The sequence below is a fragment of the Rhinolophus ferrumequinum genome, chromosome 14, assembly GCF_004115265.2.
Source record: "Rhinolophus ferrumequinum isolate MPI-CBG mRhiFer1 chromosome 14, mRhiFer1_v1.p, whole genome shotgun sequence".
NCBI lineage: Eukaryota > Metazoa > Chordata > Mammalia > Chiroptera > Rhinolophidae > Rhinolophus > Rhinolophus ferrumequinum.
Genome location: NC_046297.1, coordinates 19,715,573 through 19,734,793, shown reverse-complemented (window position 1 = coordinate 19,734,793; position 19,221 = coordinate 19,715,573). Strand labels below are relative to the sequence as shown.

Here is a 19,221-nt window from a genome sequence, read left to right as displayed (position 1 = left end):
TTCTTATAAACTGTAAGAAATATGTGAGCTATTTCAAGATATAATTTTGAAAAACAGACTTCCATGTAAGAAGCCAATTTAGGAAGAAAACAACATAAACAATAGTAACTTGTGTGCTCAAGTGAAGCATCTTTTTAATTTTGACTAATGAAGATGTCAAGCCAAATGCTAGAGTAGTTTAACTTAATTAGGTGGCCTATTTTTCCAGGCATCCTTTCATTTCCCATTGAAAACTCAGCTTGTATGCAAGGAAACAAGAGCAATTTTGTCTGTAATGAATACCTCTGGGACTGCGCAGAGTAATCATTTGAATGCTACACTGAAGACTGGTTTGAGTAACTAGTTTGAGCTTGTTAAGATGCCAGACTTTGTTGGACTAACTAGATTACTCAAAGCATGGCAGCTTTGCCATTTTATTGGGTCAATGGTCAAAAAGTCAAGTTGACTTTACTCCTGAAATTTCTGCCAAAAGGAACCAATCTGAAAGTAATTGGTCTAATTATAGTTCAAATTTATGTCACGATCACGGAAATTTTATGGCCCATAGTCAAGAATTTTTTTTCTCAAAAAAGCTCTTTAAAATTTACTTCCAAAAAAGCTCTTTAAAATTTACTTCCAAGGCCGTTTTGTTATATCTCATTTACATTTAACCTAGAGAATTTTCTCATTAGGAAAATATATAATTAAAAATATAGATATAGAGTGGCCGGATGGCTCAGTTGGTTAGAGCGTGAGCTCTCAACAACAAGGTTGCCTGTTCAATTCCTGCGTGGGATGGTGGGCTGCACCCCCTGCAACTAAGATTGAAAACGCGATTGGACTTGGAACTGAGGGGTCCTGGGAAAAACATACTGTTCCCCTTCGCCCAATAAAATCTTTTGCAAAAAAAAAAAAGTAGCACTCAAGTATGAAAGGAGGTGATGAGAATTAGTGTTTATGTGTGTGTATATATATATATATATATATATATATATTATATATTTTATAAAAAAATATATTTTTTAAAGGAATCTATTTAGGTTCCATATATATATATCGATATAAATATATATGTATCGATATACATATCGATATAAATTATCGATATGTTTGCAAACCTCAAAACATCATAATTCGAATAGATTTAAGAAAATATTGTACAAAAAGGAACTTGGAGAATCCTCTTTATTCCACTGCCACTGTAGTCCTGATGACAAACAGCACTACAGTATTATTGTAAGAATAATTACATATTATTATCTAGATTATTGTCACATTAATTCTTTGAGTCCCGTACTTGAAATGATTGATTCTCTGAGGAGGTGGGAGTGCTGGTGCCTTTTGTTAATGTGTTGAGATGCTAACACCAGACGGAGGGGTGCTACTAAATGTCTACAATGCAGGGCTGAAAAATCACTGCAAGTTAGAAGACTCAAAGAATTAATGTGACTAGGAAATATACACAAAATATTTTAATTCGCTTACTCATCTCTCAACAAAAAATGTTGCATACACATAATTCTAGGCACAGGAGATCCAGAAAGAAACAAGAGCTCACAGTCAGTTGGGCAAGACAGTGAAGTGGGTACCAATTCTAGGATGCTATGTGCCACAGAGGGGCAAATATGTGCCTCGATAACTCAGACCTGCACAAGCTAGAGAGTCATGGAGGTGTGTGAGTAAGGAACAGCAACAGTGAGAGGAGAAATGGAAAGATGGAAATGAGATGAGACACCTGAATGAGAAACCATGAAGCCCAGGTAGTAATTATGTAGAAGGAAAAGAGGAGACAGATTCAAAACTTATGCAAAAAACTATAATAGAATCAACACTCCCTGAGATTAACTCAGGTCTGAGTGATTAGGGAGCCTCCACAGCTCTGTCTTGGGTGACTGGGTAGGTAGTGCCAACTCAAATGACTCTAGGCAATATAGGAAAAAGAAATGTTTGGGGGTGAGGGAGTAGTTTGAAGGTGATGAATTTCGATTTGATGAACTGATATGTTGAGTCTAAGCTGCTGTCAGGGACAGGTGTTCAGTGACATTAAAAATCAAATCTGAAACTAACATGAAAGAATTGCCCTAGATATATAGATGCTCTTCAGATTTTTTATTCAAAATGTATGGTGTGAAATATATGTCAAATGCTTAGTTGTAAGATTCTAGGAAAAAATAATATTGCTTTATTTTATCACGGTTATTTTTCAATCTTGATATTTGAGGGCGCAGGTTAGAGACAATTTCAGTGGGGGAAGAGAAAAGAAGCAGAGAGAGAAACCTGACCACAATATGAAAATAATTTAAAATAGGATCTCAGAGCATTTAATATTTAGAGTTTATTATGATATCCAGAATTAACAACAAAAATTAGTTCATGCTTAAAGGATAACTGTTCATGGAAAGAAGGAGGAAGAAAGAAAAGTAAGAAGGATGGAGGAAGGGAAGGGGGGAAGAAATAAAGGAAGCAAGGGGGTAGGGATGGGAACCAAACAGAAGGAAATGGTTTAGTGGAATAAAGTCTAAGGTCAAGGAGGAACTGACTTACTGAAAATATGGTTGTCAAGTAACCAAAGCTTCTCCATGACTTGACACAGAAAAATCTTCTGATCCCCATATCAGGTGATTACAGTACAAAAAACAAAAACAAAAACAAAAACAAAAAAAAACCCAGTCCTTTCACACAGCTTTTCACACAGTACTCCAAGTGAGGCATGCATGAGAGGAGTTCCTATGTCAGAGAATATGTGAAAAATGTTGCCCAGGTGTGTGGAAAGCTTGGAATGAACAAGCAGCCATGGAAAACAATATTCTGGGAAATGCCATAGAAGAAAGAATGAGAAAAAGTAATGGTATATGTTCAAAACTAAAAATAAATAACCTTAGTGCCATAGAAATTTGTTTAAGACAACCAGCCTCCTCTTCTGTTTCCTTTGATATATGTAATTCAAATGCACATTTATGTCTTGAGTACAATCACAGATAATGAACTGTGGCAGGTACTGTAATGCTAGGGCCTGGAGAAAGGGGCTTGAGTTTTAATTAATTTACCCCTTTCGGCAGGTGAACATGAGTGGGTCTGGGAGATTGTGGAGAAGGGTCTGAGCTCGGGTGGAAAGGCCAGTCCTCTTGGCCTCATTGTTGTGGACTCAGGCACATTGGTCAATCAAACATGATAGGTTAAGAATGAGAAAGGAATGAGTTTATGACGGACTGTGGGCCACTCCTCAGCCTGGCTTTCCTTTTATTAGCCCACTCAGACTGTCCCACAATCTATACAGGAGCGGACTTGTGATTTCATGACGTATCAAGCAACATGGGTCCCCTTAGCCAGGGTCTGGAAACACACAAAGAAATCTTGCATTGCACGGTTCAAATTCTATCCAGGGTAAGAAAAATTTAAGTGGTTTTTAAAGTAGTGAGTGACCAGCACACTTTAGTTATTAAAGGAGAAAATAGCCAATATTCCAAGAATGGAGTCAGAGAGAAGTGGAAATGTCATGGGTTTTTATTACATAGTTGTCAGGCTTATTATGAAGTGGTATATTCAATTTAAAAGCTGCCTATCAATTATAAAATTATATGCAAAAAATTTTTAAGGATTTGTATACACCCACTTAAGAGGTCTAGAATGCATGCAGTAGATAGCGCCAAAGAGCCCTGTGGGACTGTCTAAAAGAATATCATTAATTTTTACAGTGTACTTCCATTTCTGGAGCCATTCCAGCATTGGCTTTCTATAAAAATCATTTCAAGTTTAGAATTATGCTATTTGCTTGCAGCAACATCACAGGAGCAGTAGTGCACCATATGTTCCTACTTAGCAACTTAGTCTATAAGTCCCAAAGCATGTACTGATTTGAAAATTGAACAGGAATTATAATTGTTGAGTGATGCTATGAGGCAAGTTGTCTTGGATTACTAAACTATGCAGATGTTTGATGTTATGTCGGAAAAGGAACAACACTTTTTTTTTCCCCCTGCAGGATGACTAAAATCTTATTTATGGTTGCTGAAAGGGGTAAATTGATTAAAATTCCCTAAAAGAATACCAGGTAATGAGTTCTTGAACACATTGTATTACAGTAAACAAAAGGAATGTTAAATGTGAAATTTAGCTAAGGCCATTCAATTTATGTAATTTGTGGTTTATGTCCCCCTAGAGTATACATTATCTTCCATTAGTCTAATTCTTAAACATTCTAAAAACATTTTAATATATGATACGTTATTAAAAAATAGTTTGATTCTGGCACACAAACGTGCCATATTTTTACAAAGACAAAGTATTTGGAGCTCTTTACTTCTTCACAAATTAACACTGGTATTTAAAACATTTTTAGTAACTCCTGACTGAAATATTAAGAAAAATAATGTTAGTTGTTTGATTTTAGTCAGGGCTTAATATTATCTGTTGTACTTGAATTTGAAAATCTAAGGAGCCAAGCTTTTATGATATATATATATATATATATATATGCTTTGAATTCCTAATCCTTTATCCAAAGGTCTTTAAGACGGACATAATGATTCTCTGAAAGGGAGCAGCTGCTTTATAACAGCAATCATTTATTGAGTTTGTGTTTCTACTGTTTCAAACAAATTCAATTAGCCCTTACACTTCAAAACCCTAAAGGCACCAAAGAGATGATACCGGGTTGCTCTAATCTAATAGTAATACTAAACTTGTCAGTACAGTTTTGGGATTGATGGTTAGAAGAAAATTAATAGTAACATTTTTCATTTTTTAATCAAACAGTCCTATTCAGAACCACCTATGGATCTGGGAGGCTACTTAGCTGAATGAATTGAGTTCAGTAAGAATTCAAAATGCAAAGCTCAGCCTTCCAAAGGTATTCTGTGTGTGATCAACTCAATTTGAATGGAAGGAAATGTAGTCCGGATCTTTGAACTTAACGATGACCTTCTCCTCTGAACAATATAGTGTGGTTTCTAGAATGTCTGCCAGAGAAGGCAGTGATTATGACTTCTAAATGCAAAGTTCATAGAGAGGCAGGCCTGCCTCTGTTTTGAGTTAAGCACCAGACATTTTGTTCTTAGAGAAATTTCAAAGCCCTAGAAAGTGCACCCCTAACATATACATTAGATTTAATTCAATGACAAGCACCATGAAGAACACAGAGGTTTTCTAATCCTCCCCTCCCCCGACCCCTCCCAGCTATCAAATCTATTTGGGAGGCTATGTAGGCATTGAACATTACAGCACTACGTTAGAATTTCCACCATACTTACTGTTACATGAAACTCCAAGCTACCATGGTTTTATACTCTTCTAGAAAAAAATATGTTTAAGTCCACAAAACGCTCCTATGAACTCACCATCACTTTCATTCATTCATTCATTTATTTTTACTTACAATGTTCTTACATATTATGTTATACTGGCACCCTAGGGCAGATATAATTTTTCTTTAAATGCCCTCCCTGGATGAAAGGGCCTGGTCTTAAGTATCTAAAAATAAATAGCCAAGCATTTACTTTTATAAATGTAACCATTTACATTTTCATTGGACTTCTGTTGTCACCTCTCATGATTAAATACCTTGTCAACCATTCCCAGTGAAATGGATACAAACATGCCCTTGAAAGGTTTCAATCATATCATGCATTTGGGCTTGTAAGCTACCCACCCAGTAGATTCTGAAAGCAGCCACATAGCGATTTTGGTTATAAATATAACATTTTATTGAAAACTGCCCCAACAGTTGATAATTAAAGCTATTTGTGACATGTGTAGCTTAAAATGATTAACTTATCTATAGTCAGAAGCACAAATAACCTGCACCTGTAAAGACTTTATTTCCTAAAGGTAAAACAACTGTTTAGGAAAGATCATGCTGGCAAAACAGCTGCTTGCTGTTCTGGAGGGGAAACAAGGTAGTATCTTTCAACAAATGCCAACTTTGGTGTTTTATCAGCTCTATCTCATTAACTGGAAACAAGGCTTAAATGCTTTGTTTATAAATTATGATTATTCCTGATTGCAGCAGTTACTGATAGTGCTACTCATTTGCAATGCAACTCTTTGAATTTGTTTAATTACAATTTGAAACAAGGCAGAGAAGATTAATTAACCCACCTGGCTGGCTGGCACATAGTCCTGGCTCGGCTCTGTCATGCTCATATACATGTTCTCACCGTCAAACTGCGAATGAAATAATAGTAAACATTCAGCAATCTTGACTGTGTGCAGGTTTGGTGTTGTTTTTTCCTGTTTTTTTTTTTTTTTTTGTGTGTGTGTGTGTGTTTTGTTTTGTTTTCCACTATCAAATTGGAAAACAGTAGCCGTAAAAAAAAAATACTGTGGTTGGGAATACGGGAAATCTGTCATAGCAAGTGAGCCACAGCTTTGATGTTTCTGTTGTCATCCTTCTTGACCCTGGATGTCAGTGATTCGGAGTAATTAGTACTCTCGTAATTACAGCAAGCAAGCAAGAAATGAATGGTTTCCTTTCATCTGCAATCTGTTTTAAAACAAAATGGCTCATTTTGCATACCATGTATACATATTGCAGTTCGGTTGTAATGAAGTATTAACTGAATGGCATGATTTCTCGGGGTGGTGGGGAGGATAATGGAAAATAGACTAAGGCACAGCTCAATGCATTCTGAGGTTAGCTCTCAAAAATGAAAAAGTGCGGTGTTTTTCTAATAGACTAAAATTGGCTTCATCACAACAGCCTTATGATTAAAATTTTTTAACTTTCAATACTATTTGAAAGAGCACGTGCCACTACATCCATGACTAAGAATGGTGATAACAGTGAATAATAATAAAAATATATGGACTCGATGATTAAATTTTCCTCACTGAAGTTTTTCAAAGACCTAAAATTAATGTAAGTGTTACAAATGCATAGGAATTTATACACAGATTTACAAGGTAGGAAGAAGATGGGAGGAGGAGATTCACAACCAAGGAACCATGGGATAGTTCAAGCAATAACAACAATAACAACATACTTTCCATTATTTGGGTTTTTGTAAGCAGTAATCACTCCATTCAGACTTAATCCTCAACAATCTTTAGTCACTTGATAAATGGGCAAGGCATTCCTGTTTTACTTAGGGGGAGAATTTTCCCAAGGAAATAATCAAATGGACTAATACAGCCGGCTTCAAAGAGCTGAGTCTGAATATAATTTCATTGCCAGACTAATTTCAGACATGGGAACTTGAAAATCTGAAAAATTCCTTCTCAAGAAAGAATAGTATTATTGAGGGAAGTGCAAGTACACAGTAATATGAATATACTTTATATGCCATCAAAAAAAAGAGAAAAAAAATTGTGTTACTGACACCACATTGCATCACTTATGAGGTGCTAGCATAAGACGGTTGTACAAACACTAGGGAACACACCAAAGCTTCTGAACTGTAGTCAGCAGCAGTGGGTGCCCTGAAGATTCACATATACAGAATCTGCAAGTCAAGATCTCCCGAAGGACACTGAAGCACTCACGAGGTTAAGTTAAAAGAACCGAAGAATTTCCTCCCACGTCACCCTGCAAATATATTTCATGTTATGTGAACAAACTTATCTAAACAGACATGAAATCACTTATTGAATGGTGTGGTTCTTGGGACAAATCAGAAATAGCACACTTAGAAAAGACTAGCTGCACAGGTGGTTGCTTTGTCATCTGGCTCAAGAGCCCTGAATCCAAGTGACTTACCCAAGGTTGCCTTTCCATCAGCCAGGTGAACATCTTCAACCCAAGACAATCCCAGCCCCAATCAATCCGCCGGCCCGCCCGTTATGCCTGACAAGTCAAAACCCACCAAAGAGCATCAATTAGCATTTCTCCACCCCCACCCACTGTTGGTTTGTTTGCAAATGTTTTTAATGTTAAGATGCCAAAGAACCATTTAAAATATGGACAGTTTCTCTGACTGTAACAAACTAAATTGAACAGAAGTAGTGAAGTGAATCAAACACTCCACTGCCTGTGCATATTCTATAAATGTGCTACTTTCTATTTCATCTTCTCTAACTCATTTTCTAAATCTGGTGTCGTTCTGAAGCCAGCGAAGGCTTTGGAGTTTTGGTTTTACTCTATCCAAAGTGTATGCTAATTGGGTATATTCAGTGTTAACTGCTCTTGGTAAGGATTCTTTCCTCAGAAAGTACCAATGCTCAAATAACATTGAGCCAAGGCTGAAACAGCATTTTACAATGACAGTATATGGCTATAGGAATTTTTATTGAGTACATTTTATGTCCCCATCACCTACTGGTATCTGTACATTAACTGATGTGTATGAACTGATTTAACATTCAGAACAACAAAGAGTTAGGTATTATTATTACCTACATTTTACAAATACAGATAAAAAGGCACAGAGAATTTAAGTTAGATACTCAATGTTACACAACTCTTAAGAGGCAGGGCTGGGACTCAAAGCCAAGCATACTGGCTTTCTAGCATATGCACTTAACCACCAGAACATATTGTCCAGAATGTCTACAATATTGTAAGACTTCCAAAAACTCATGAGTCTTGGTGAGCTGTCAACTTAGTAATCAGGTTGGTGAAATGTCCCCGAATGCTTTATAATTAAGCCTTACAAGACTGAGAGGTGGTGTGAGAGTTAATTTTATTTGTCAACTTAACTGGGCCACAGGGTGCCCAGATATTGGTCAAATATTATTCTGGGTGTGTCTGGGAGGATGTTTTTTGGATAAAATTAACATTTGAATTGGTAGACTGAGTAAAGCAGATTGCCCTCCCTAAAATAGGTGGGCCTCATCCAATCAGTTGAAGGCTTGACTAGAACAATAAGGCTGATCTTCCTGACAGTAAGAGGGGAACACCTCCAGCTTGACTGATGAACCGGGATATTAGTCTTTTCCTGCCTTCAGACTCAAATGGAAACATCAGCTCTTATTAGGTTGCAAGCCTGCCAGCTTTTGTACTAGAACTATACCATTAATTCTCCTGAGTCTCCAACTTCCCAACTACAGATCTTGGGACTTCTCCGCCTCCATAATTGCATGAGACAATTCCTTACAATAAATCTCTTTCTATGCATGGATGCATCCTGTTGGTTCTGTTTCTCTGGTGAACATTAACTAATACAGATGGCTACTTTGATTACTATCAAGATATTCATGACTCTTCCAAAATCTTATTTCTGGAGGACATACGATGTAGAAACACGTGAAGAGATGACATATATTTCATGCTACTGCTTGCTTTCTAGCGGAGCAGAAGCCATGCTGATTTTGCTCTGAGAGTCTCTGGCCTCACAGAGCCCACTCTCCGTGCCCAAGTGCATCCCACATGCAGTCACACCTCTTTGTTCAGAAGGTGTCCCTTCCCTTTTACTTGTTGAAATTCTCCTTACACCCTTCAGCTTCCCTTAGTCAGGGCTGGGCTGTCTCCAGCCTCTGGGCTCCTGTAGACAGTTCCCTGGTTCCAGGCAGGTTTTGCTATTAGGGGGCTAATTCCAAAGGGCTGTGAGCTACCAGAGGACACCACGCACATCTTAGGTGTCTTTAGTGCTTCTGTAGCTTAGGGTCAGCACATACAAAGTCCTCAAGGAATAGCTAATTAACCAAACTTAAATGATATTTGTTATTTAAATAGATTACCTTCCTAGAGAGAGCAGTGACTTGAGAAAAGGAAGAAGAATCAGCTTTTTAGAGAAAGGTTTGAAGGCTTTTGAAAGGGATCAACTCAAAATCTTACAGTATATTTAACCTGGTTGCTGTAAGAGCAGAAGCCTTAAAAAGAAAAAAGAAAAAAAATGTACAGAAATCGCCAGGACACCATTACTCAAATGCTGGATCAACTTCTTCCTCAAGGTTTTTATTTAATTAACACACATATAGATTGGCCAAGAATCAAGAAACGTGGCTATAAATGAGTGTATGCCCTTTTTATGAAGAATTTGGAGTCAACAAACAAAAATATGTCCGTGTGTCAGACAGGCCCAGCCAGTCCCCTTGTGGTTGGACAAACCCTTGGACTCAGGGAGAGAAATCAGCCAAGATCTCGTGGCCCCACCCCTTCCCCACACAGACCCTGTCAAGTAAATGTCATAATTGTGCTTGTCACAGCTCCACCCCATCACACCCTGTCTAGCAGCTGGTTCCAGGGATCTCAACATTCTTAGAACACATCCTGTGTCATGGGCGTATGTCTACTTGTCCTTTGAATCATAGTGCAATAGAGATCTAGATTGTAGGTCTTGGAAAAGTCCCTGAAGGCATCATATCTGTACCCCTCATGTTATGATTGAAGAAAAAGACTTTTTATTGGTCACGTGGCCCATCTGAGCATAGAATCAAGGTCTGGATTTCTAGAAGAGTTGTCAGACTGTTTTTACTCCATCACTTATAAAAAGTGGGGATCGCACTCTATGACTGTTTGTCCATGGCTTGTTTACATACCCCACATTCTGGAAGGCACAGCACTTGCTTATTACCCCAATGACCTCACCTCACTTCACTTGGACCACATATTAGATGACCCTTATCAATAACTGTTGCAATACATTGTTTCACTAAAAATTACTAATTACAATTCCTTACTCCTTATGTTTATCACAGTTATTATTCTTAAAAGACAACTGAATTTAGGCATTCTAACTTTTCAAAATGTATCTAAGCATACTGGGACTTTTAAATTCCATGCAGTCCCCATTTAAAACTGTGAAACAAAGTTTGAAAGAATAAATAGGCTGACTTATTTAAATCTAAATGTAAATGGCATCAGCTCAGGATTAGCCTTTCTGACCAAGTGCTTTTATACTCTTTATTGTGTTTTTATTTCAAAGCACCAGGGGATGCAATCACATAAAAAGTCATTTATAATCTTCTACTACAATTTTTTGAAATTGTTTTTAGAGGATATTAACCAAACCCATAATCCCAAAGAGCTTTTCAAACTAGGTGGTTATTATTTCTTCTATTTAAAAACTGAAAGCAGACATCCAACACTGTCTGAACACAGTGAATGATGAGCAAAAATGGGCAATATTAGGCTACCGAAACCACTAAAACAAGAAAAATCAAAGATAGAATGTGAAATGTAAATCAATCATTAGCGCTGGTACAGGAAATGGGATCTTTTTAGGGAAACCATTAGAAGAAAACCAGAAAACTGCTGCTGGAGAAGGGCGGGGTAGGGGGAAACCTCATGGAATTCATGAAAACAGTACCACATTGTGTTGCCTATAAAAGGGAAACCTTACATTTCTGGGTGTTTTCTGAAGGAATATTTGATACTTTGATTTTTTTTTTTTAAAGAGTTAAAAATGGAAATGTTTATAAAGGGAGTTAATTTGACATTTCTTAGAAGATGCCTTATAATAAATCATTATAAGAGAGGTAATATCCTCAAAATAAAATATCCGTTTTTGTATTCCTTGGCTAATATAAGACTACAAGTCATCTTTGTGTGTGTGTGTGTGTGTGTGTGTGTGTGTGTGTGTGTCCAATGGAGGAAATAACAAGTGTGGTCAATGAAGTCAAAGACTTACGCTGTTTCATGCACAGTAAGGCATTTTGAAAGCTCTAAGCATGATGGGAAGGGTGATAATGTGGGCATGAACGTAGCTATTACATGGCTGCTCACTCACATAGTAACATGGAGCCAATAAAAACTGAGCAAAGCGCACTCCTACACTTACTACACAACCTCCCATTCTCAAGGGGAAAGTTCAGGAGGCGCTGGAGAGGGAACATGTGCTTATTTACCTTCCAGTTTCAAGGCTGAAAGTGTTCATGCAAGATAGTCTATCTGAGGCAGTCTGCCTCCATGCCGAGCCAGGCTGAATGAAACCTGCGCTGAGCACAGTGGGCCAGAAGAGCAGCTCGCACTGCAAGGAAAGGAGACCAGCCGCGCGCAGGCTATCAACACCCACGGAACAGAAAGCAGAGTTAGTCTATTAGTGCTTTGAATGCATATGTGTTACAACCTGGGAGCACACAGAGCTGAATTAGGAAAGAGAAACCCCTCTCACTCGAGCTCCTGTCACTTGAACTCGAGTGGTAAACACTCTGCTGCAGATCTGAATGGCATGGAGAGGAAATATGACCTGGGCATAGCACGGCTGTTTGGAAGACTTGGCCACTGGAGAGGGAGAGGGAGAATACTATAGTACCCACAATTAGATTGTACGCACAACTTTAGAAGCTGGACTCCGTTTGAAGTGAATTTATGTTCTCCTTTTTGTGCAAGTGATGTATTTATTTGGGGAAGAATTGTATATCACGTTTCCTTTGTTAACTTTGAGAACTGAAATTTTCAAAATAATGCTATGTATATAACTTGAATCTGTACTCATAAATGCTGTCCTACACCCAGACTCAAAGGCATGACTTGAAGAGAGTCAGAGCGGCATTTTCCTCCTGCTGCTAAGGGTATGGCTGCAATTCAATGTTTGTTTGTTTTTAAACAAACACACCAAGCTTATTAACTCAAATGAACACGGTATTCTTTTAAGTAGTGACCTTATAGGCTCCACACTTAAGATAATGTTGCTACCATGGTTGAGACCAGCTTTAGCTTTTGCAGGCACATTCTAGTTGCTTTAACTATATGAAGGCATTTAACTGTTTTACAATCTTGTAATACAGTGACTGTTACTACTCACATCTTACAAATGACAAAAGTGAGACACAAAGGACTTAGGTAACTTGTCTGAGATGGATCCAATCACATGTTCCCCAGGTCTGCTCAGCCTGCCTGACCCTCAGGCCTTGGCCACTGGCCTTTGCTTCTCAGAATGTCTGACACCATGCCCATGGTCATGAAGCCCCAGACACACTCCTTCTGCCGCCACAGCTACGGGGCCCCAAGCCTCACATCAAGAAGCTCTGCACCTGGTCCAGAGCCAAAGAGGTTCTGCCTCCCCCAGAGTCTGTGCAGAAGGGCTGCGTAACATATCCTGAGGATGCTAAGAAAATATGGCCCAGTGGAGAGGACCGGCCCATAGGGTTCCCTGTGGCCTCTTTAGACACGTCCCTCACAGCGACCAGTGATGATTGGTTGCAAAGCTGTGGCATCATGGAAACATGCATCTTCCATTTTGCTCTTCCTGCCTCCCTGTCTCACTTTCTATCTCCCTCACTCCTGTTTTCTTGGGGTTGCACTCGCAGAGTAGACGGTGAGCTTTCACCTCAGGCTCTGCTTCCTGGAGAACTGGGACTAAGACAGTGCACAGTAAGTGACTGTGCTCTTCTTCACTGCACTGCTACACTAATCTCATCCCGTCTTTTTTTCTGCCTTCATTATATTATTTTTAAGAATCATTAATCTATTTTAAATTCCTGTGCAAACACGGAAACGAACTCATGAAATAGTAATAAATGGAAGAACTAGGGTTTTCCTATATCATAAAAACATCACTGCAGTTTCAAGTGAAAAAAAGCAAGTTTCTAGAAAACTTCACTAACCCTAAAATTTCAGCGCAAAGCAATTCAGTTTCAGTATGCATTATTCAAGAAAGAAAAGAATGTGTGGAGAAAGGCTTAACTATCACTCCAAATTCACTCTGGAGAATTTAATGGAAATAAGTTTAATCAAATCAAAACATGCAAGACATCCACCTGTGATTTTTACTAAAAGACCTCCACAAAGTGTCTGATATTGGAAAATCAGGAGCAATGATTTTTGATTCCACACTGGAACCTTATTTTTGAAATGAATTCCCAAGTAATTTGAGCTTCTATAAATCGTAAAGCTGTAAAACTATACTGCATGGTTGAAACTCTGAGTAGTTTCAAAGAATTAGTTCAGAACATTCTTCTGACTTGTCATGTGTTAAGACAGATTTTTCTGAATCCATCTAATAGGAGCCCAAGTGGAGAAGAACGTTCAAACTTGCTGGCAATCCTTACCTAAGCTCACTTATTTCCACGTCAGATCAGCCCTCACCTCGTTTACTACGGTACCTAAATCCTACCTAGATGTGGAAGGAAAAGTATGAAAGTCATTACTTTTTGGGGGCTGGCTCTTTTATTGCTAGTATTCCCTTTTAAGCACAGTGAACATTTTTTAGTATCTGACATGTAAAGAAAAAGGTGACAATAGTTTTTTACACATGTCTTGTCTGGAAGAGCAGGTTCTGTTCTGGGAACCTCAAAGCAAGAAAAAAGGAAGAGACTAGCAAGAGTTCAGAACACTGAAAAGGTTATGAGATTTGAATGACAGATGTATAAAAAAGATTAACAGAGAAGTTAGACTGGTTAGATGACAATTGAAGGGGATAAAAACCTTTTTTTTTTTAAAAAAAAAAGATTTGAGGACAAACAATTTTGAATAGTTTTTTGGATTAAAAGTGGTAGTATCAAATGAAAATACAAATAGGAAGGTACAGAGTTATTAAGATGGAGATTCTCACTTCCCTATTATTATTACTCAGAAAATAACATTGTGACTAAATATAACAATAATGTTACAGGAATAGACTTTTGGTAATTAAAACCTCCTAATGGTAGGACAGGTGTTGAAATATATTTTGGTATATTCAGGATAAACCTGACCACTTAGAAATACAAAGGTTCTTTGACATTAATTTTTTTCAGGTTCCAGAGAGTTTGTTTTCTAAATTAAAACATAATGACATTTTAAAGAACTGGATTAAATAGCAGGGAAAAAATATCCTTCAAGTCACTAAGTATGGGTTTGTCCATTGTGAAAGGAAACAAAGCTCTGTGGTCATGTACCTTTCATTTTAAGAAACATGAAAAGTCACACAATCCATTCGTTAAATCAAAAGAAGTATACAATTTTTGACTTTTCTTAACATCCTCAAACACTATATAGTTGTATCTATTTTTGCCTACTCTCCGTTGATATTTAACTGTGATTTCATGTGGTTTTCCCTCCTGACTTATCCACATTTTTATGATGATTATGGCATAATTTTCCTTGCTTCAGCTTAAGGCCTCATGTATAAGATGTTCCCTTCCTAAAGCATAGTCATTACACATATTTATAGAGTTTCAATTCCAAAGTTTCTTCTTTATTATCTTCTTGTTTATACCATGTTTCTCTGAAAATAAGACCTAGCCAGACAATCAGCTCTAATGCGTCTTTTGGAGTAAAAATTAATATAAGACCCGGTCTTATTTTACTATAAGACCGGATCTATAATATAATATAATGTAATGTAATGTAATGTAATGTAATGTAATGTAATGTAATATAATATAATACCCAGTCTTATTTTACTATAATATAAGACCGGGTATATTATAATATAATATAATGTAATGTAATATAATATAATGTAACACCGGGTCTTATATTAATTTTTGCTCCAAAAGATGCATTAGAGCTGATTGTCTGGCTAGGTCTTATTTTCAGGGAAACGTGGTAGTAGTTCTAACGAATCTCCCTAGATCATTCTCCCACTTCCATTTGACTTTTCATGGGGTGGAGTTAGTATTCTCCCAAATACTTCATCCTTCCTTGTGACAATGTCCTTTTCATAGCAGCATGTGTTGCCAGAAACACATTGGAGCTGAAAGTGGAAGTCTTGTTGCTGGAAACAACATGCCTGTTTCTACTCAAAGCCTTATTTATACTGCATGGTGAGGGCTGATTGGTTTCCTCTGTTTTACTTTCTGGAATGGCACCATGGGAGGCTATTTTGCTGAAAAATTGAGAGAAGAAAATATCACTACCACATGGTACTATCAGGGGTGAACCATCTAGCATGGTCTTGCTGGTACATCAAAATTCAATGGTAAACGACACATTCCCAGATTAAAATGTAGTAAACATTCATTCACTCATTCACTCATTCATTCAACAAATGTTCACTTTGCACCTACTGTGTGCCAGACCACATTTTCAGTGATGGCAACTAACATTTATTGAATATTTACTGTGTGCTTGGTACACATATGCTCACTCAATTTAATCCTTAAATTGTGAGGCAAACTGTATTCGTGTCCTTTTACCAATATGGAGACTGAGCCTTAAAGAATTAAGTCATTTGGAGGGGATAGAGTAGAGCATTAATTCCAGGTCTGCCTGGTGGCAAGAAAGGACCTAATAAGATATGCTAGAGGGAAACAAGACCCTTGCAAACAAAGAGGACCAATCAACAAGCGAGTCTTAGATATCCCAAAGTCACTGTAGAATTAGTGAATATCACAACCAATTCAATGACTACCATGACAACCAACTTCATTCTACTATTTTAGTGACAATCCCCACTTAATGATAATGGGTACTTCCTATAAGTACATACTCTATTTCATAGTCCACTCCAACTGGACGACAGTAGTCCTTGATGGATGCAGAAAGTATGTTAGAGGGAAAACAGAGTTGAATAACCTAGAGTAGGGTTTGAGACCCATCTCTGCCACTCAATAGTTGTGGACGTTGGGGAGATACAGCCTCTGTGAGCTTCCAGGGCCCCATCACAGGACTGTCATGAGGGCCAGACCTGCATGGGAAGCGCCTAGCACAATGCACGTGTCTAGTAGATACTCAAAACAAGTCCCTTACCTTTCTCTTTACTGCTCGATGACCTAGACCAAGCTAACCTGAGTACATTAACTAATCTTCCTCTCATCCTCCACTGCTTAAAATCCTTCAATACTCCCTAAGGTTTTCAAGGTAAATTTCAACTTCCTTAGAACACGAGGCCCTTATTTTGTGAACAGCAGCACCACTTGTTTATGGCTGGTGTCCACTCTAAATGGCCAGTGCCATGCCAATCTTAAGTATTTTTAACATCACTCCTGTCTGCATCTCGTCACTCTGCATTTCATCCTTGCTTAATGGTTTACATATAGCCCGTCAAATCCCTGCCTTTATTCCTTCTCATTATCTCCTCTAACTGGAAAACCTTTCTACCTTTTACTCCCTGTTATTTCCTTTCCTATTTCCTAGTAATAAGATGATCATGGAATGTATCAACCAACCTGGAGCACTTCTTAGAGGGGAAGGAGGCGGTATTGCTGATTATGGTTGAACAACAGGCATAAACTTGGACTCTCCAGCCAAGGAGAATCTTCCCCCCAGAAGGTAAGCCTTACCTGACATCACTGATGATTTAGGGTCCCTTCTCTGTGCCTCTGCAAGTTCTCTCTGGCATCTGGTGTTTGTTGCAGCCTATAGCTCCTTTTACTGTCATTGTTTCACTACGTCTCTCTTACATTGGACGATGAGCACTTTTATTTTCCTATCCCCAGAACTCAGCATATGACTAGAACTTATTATTTACTAAATAACATTAAATAAATGATTCAATAAATTCCATGCGATACTGTGAGAACTAAAAGCATTGCAGATATATCACCATTTCATTATTCTGCAGTAACATTTATTCCATGTGCTTTCATTTCCACATCAATTTCTGCCCATGAAAATAACTGATCCTCCAGGGGAACTGGACAAAAGCTTCCATAAAACAGATCACACTCTAGTTTTCCATTTCTTCCTATTTTACAGGGACCAAATTTTCTTCAGTCACTTTGGTTTAAATAATTTGAAAAGAAGTTCATTCTATGAGAACTTAGAGAATAGCTAAAAGCTTTGTGGTACCAAGTAGACAAGTCCAGGTTCAGTAAGCAGATTGTACCCATGCTGCTCCAGATCAAGCTGGTTTATTTTTTCATGCTGACGTCAAGCTGCTAGTGAACATTTTGCTCTCTGAATCACCTCCAAATCTATACCAGCATGCTAATGAAAAGCCAACTGGATTGGCAAACATCGTAATTCATTCCTCTTCTTCCCATGTGGCTTGTAAGTAATTCAGGCCTCTTGTTTCCTTGTAGGCATGGCAGAATAGGACAGAATTTAGGAGAGATCCCATCATGGAGTGAGTTTGAAAAAGTGACTCAGGTAGGAGGCCTGATTCTGACACTTCCTAGCAGACTGGTCTTGGAAATGAAAGTACTTTCTTCATGCAATTATTTCAGATTCAAATGAGATATGGGAAAGCATTTGTAAATTGTAAAGCACTAAACATATAAACCCTGTGCTACATTCTGGAAACTATGGTACTTCCCCCTCATGGTAAGTTTATTTGACTGTTTCCATTATTAATTGGAAAAAATGATAGGCAGAAAGTAGTGGAAAGAATCAGTCTCAAAGTGCCTTAAATTAACCTGTGAAAAAGTCTTTAATACGGAAAATGCTACGTAGACATTATTTTTTATTACTCTATATGTAAATGCAGGATCCCATCTTAAATATTAGATAAGCAAAAAGCAATGGAATGGGCAAACGAAAGTAATAGTGCAATCACCAAATACATGGACAGTTTGTAGAGCACCATGGGTATGTATGTGCATGTAAATATGCACGTACACACGTTCTTTAACTATGTATATATTCCTTTACTAAGAGTGTATACAAAATATTTTTCTCCTGAAATGTTTTTTATTTGGCTAATATTTAAGCTATTTTAGATTATATAGGGGAGTAGCTATGGTACAATATCAAAACCTGCCACACAAAACTACAGTGGAAGTTGTCTGAAAATGGAAAACACTATTGAACTCTTCTCTTAACTCACAGAGAAAAATATTACCCAGCCATAGTAAACTACACCATGTCACAGTCACTAAAATTGCTTCAAGCAAACTTATTGGCATAAAATGAAGATTTCAGACAGTTTGCGCATAAAAAAATGCAATGCTATACTTAAATACATAGGAGTATAATATAGGATCATATAGGTCTTCTATAGCATTTTATTTGCTATAGCTTATTAGCTTTATGCATTATATTATCCCTAAGATGACAACTGTTCATTGTATTTTATGGTAGTATATAACAATTATTATTCTAGTTCAACAACTGCATAACCTTAGGTAACCATAGATACTTAAACTATTTCAGTAATCACTTAATGTTCCTTATAATGCTCACATCAAAGAAATTATGTAATCGCTACTGCTCTGTAACTATTATTTCACCTGCTGTAAGAAATATTACATTATTAATATCTTTTCTACATTTCCTATTTGCTATAAAAAATTCTGGCATAATATGTTTTTATAGCCATTAAGTAAATTAATATTAACGTTAGATTAAGTGGTTTCAGGATTTTTTTTTTTTTGGTTGAAATGCCTTCTGAATAGTTCTGAACAGAATGTACATGTTTTAAATATATCTAATGAGTTTTGAATTCAGAAATCCTTCAATGTAACATGAGACATTAAACTTGAAACAAATAATTTAAACATATATTGAAGTAGAATAGGATAGAAACTAAACATTAGAGCAAGACTAAATTATCTAAGATGGAT

The 19,221-nt window shown here is 37.3% G+C and overlaps 1 protein-coding gene across 2 annotated transcripts in view; it reads right to left on the bottom strand.

The window, feature by feature from the left end:
* TOX (thymocyte selection associated high mobility group box) overlaps positions 1-19,221 on the bottom strand; it is a 296,755-nt gene that overhangs the window by 142,802 nt on the left and 134,732 nt on the right. Inside the window, exon 2 of one of the 2 annotated variants that reach the window (XM_033125688.1) lies at positions 6,076-6,141. The exons of the other annotated variant lie outside the window; for it this stretch is intronic. Within the exon in view, the coding sequence (XP_032981579.1) occupies positions 6,076-6,141 (66 nt within the window). The remainder of the gene's footprint in view (positions 1-6,075; positions 6,142-19,221) is intronic. 2 annotated transcript variants of the gene reach the window in all.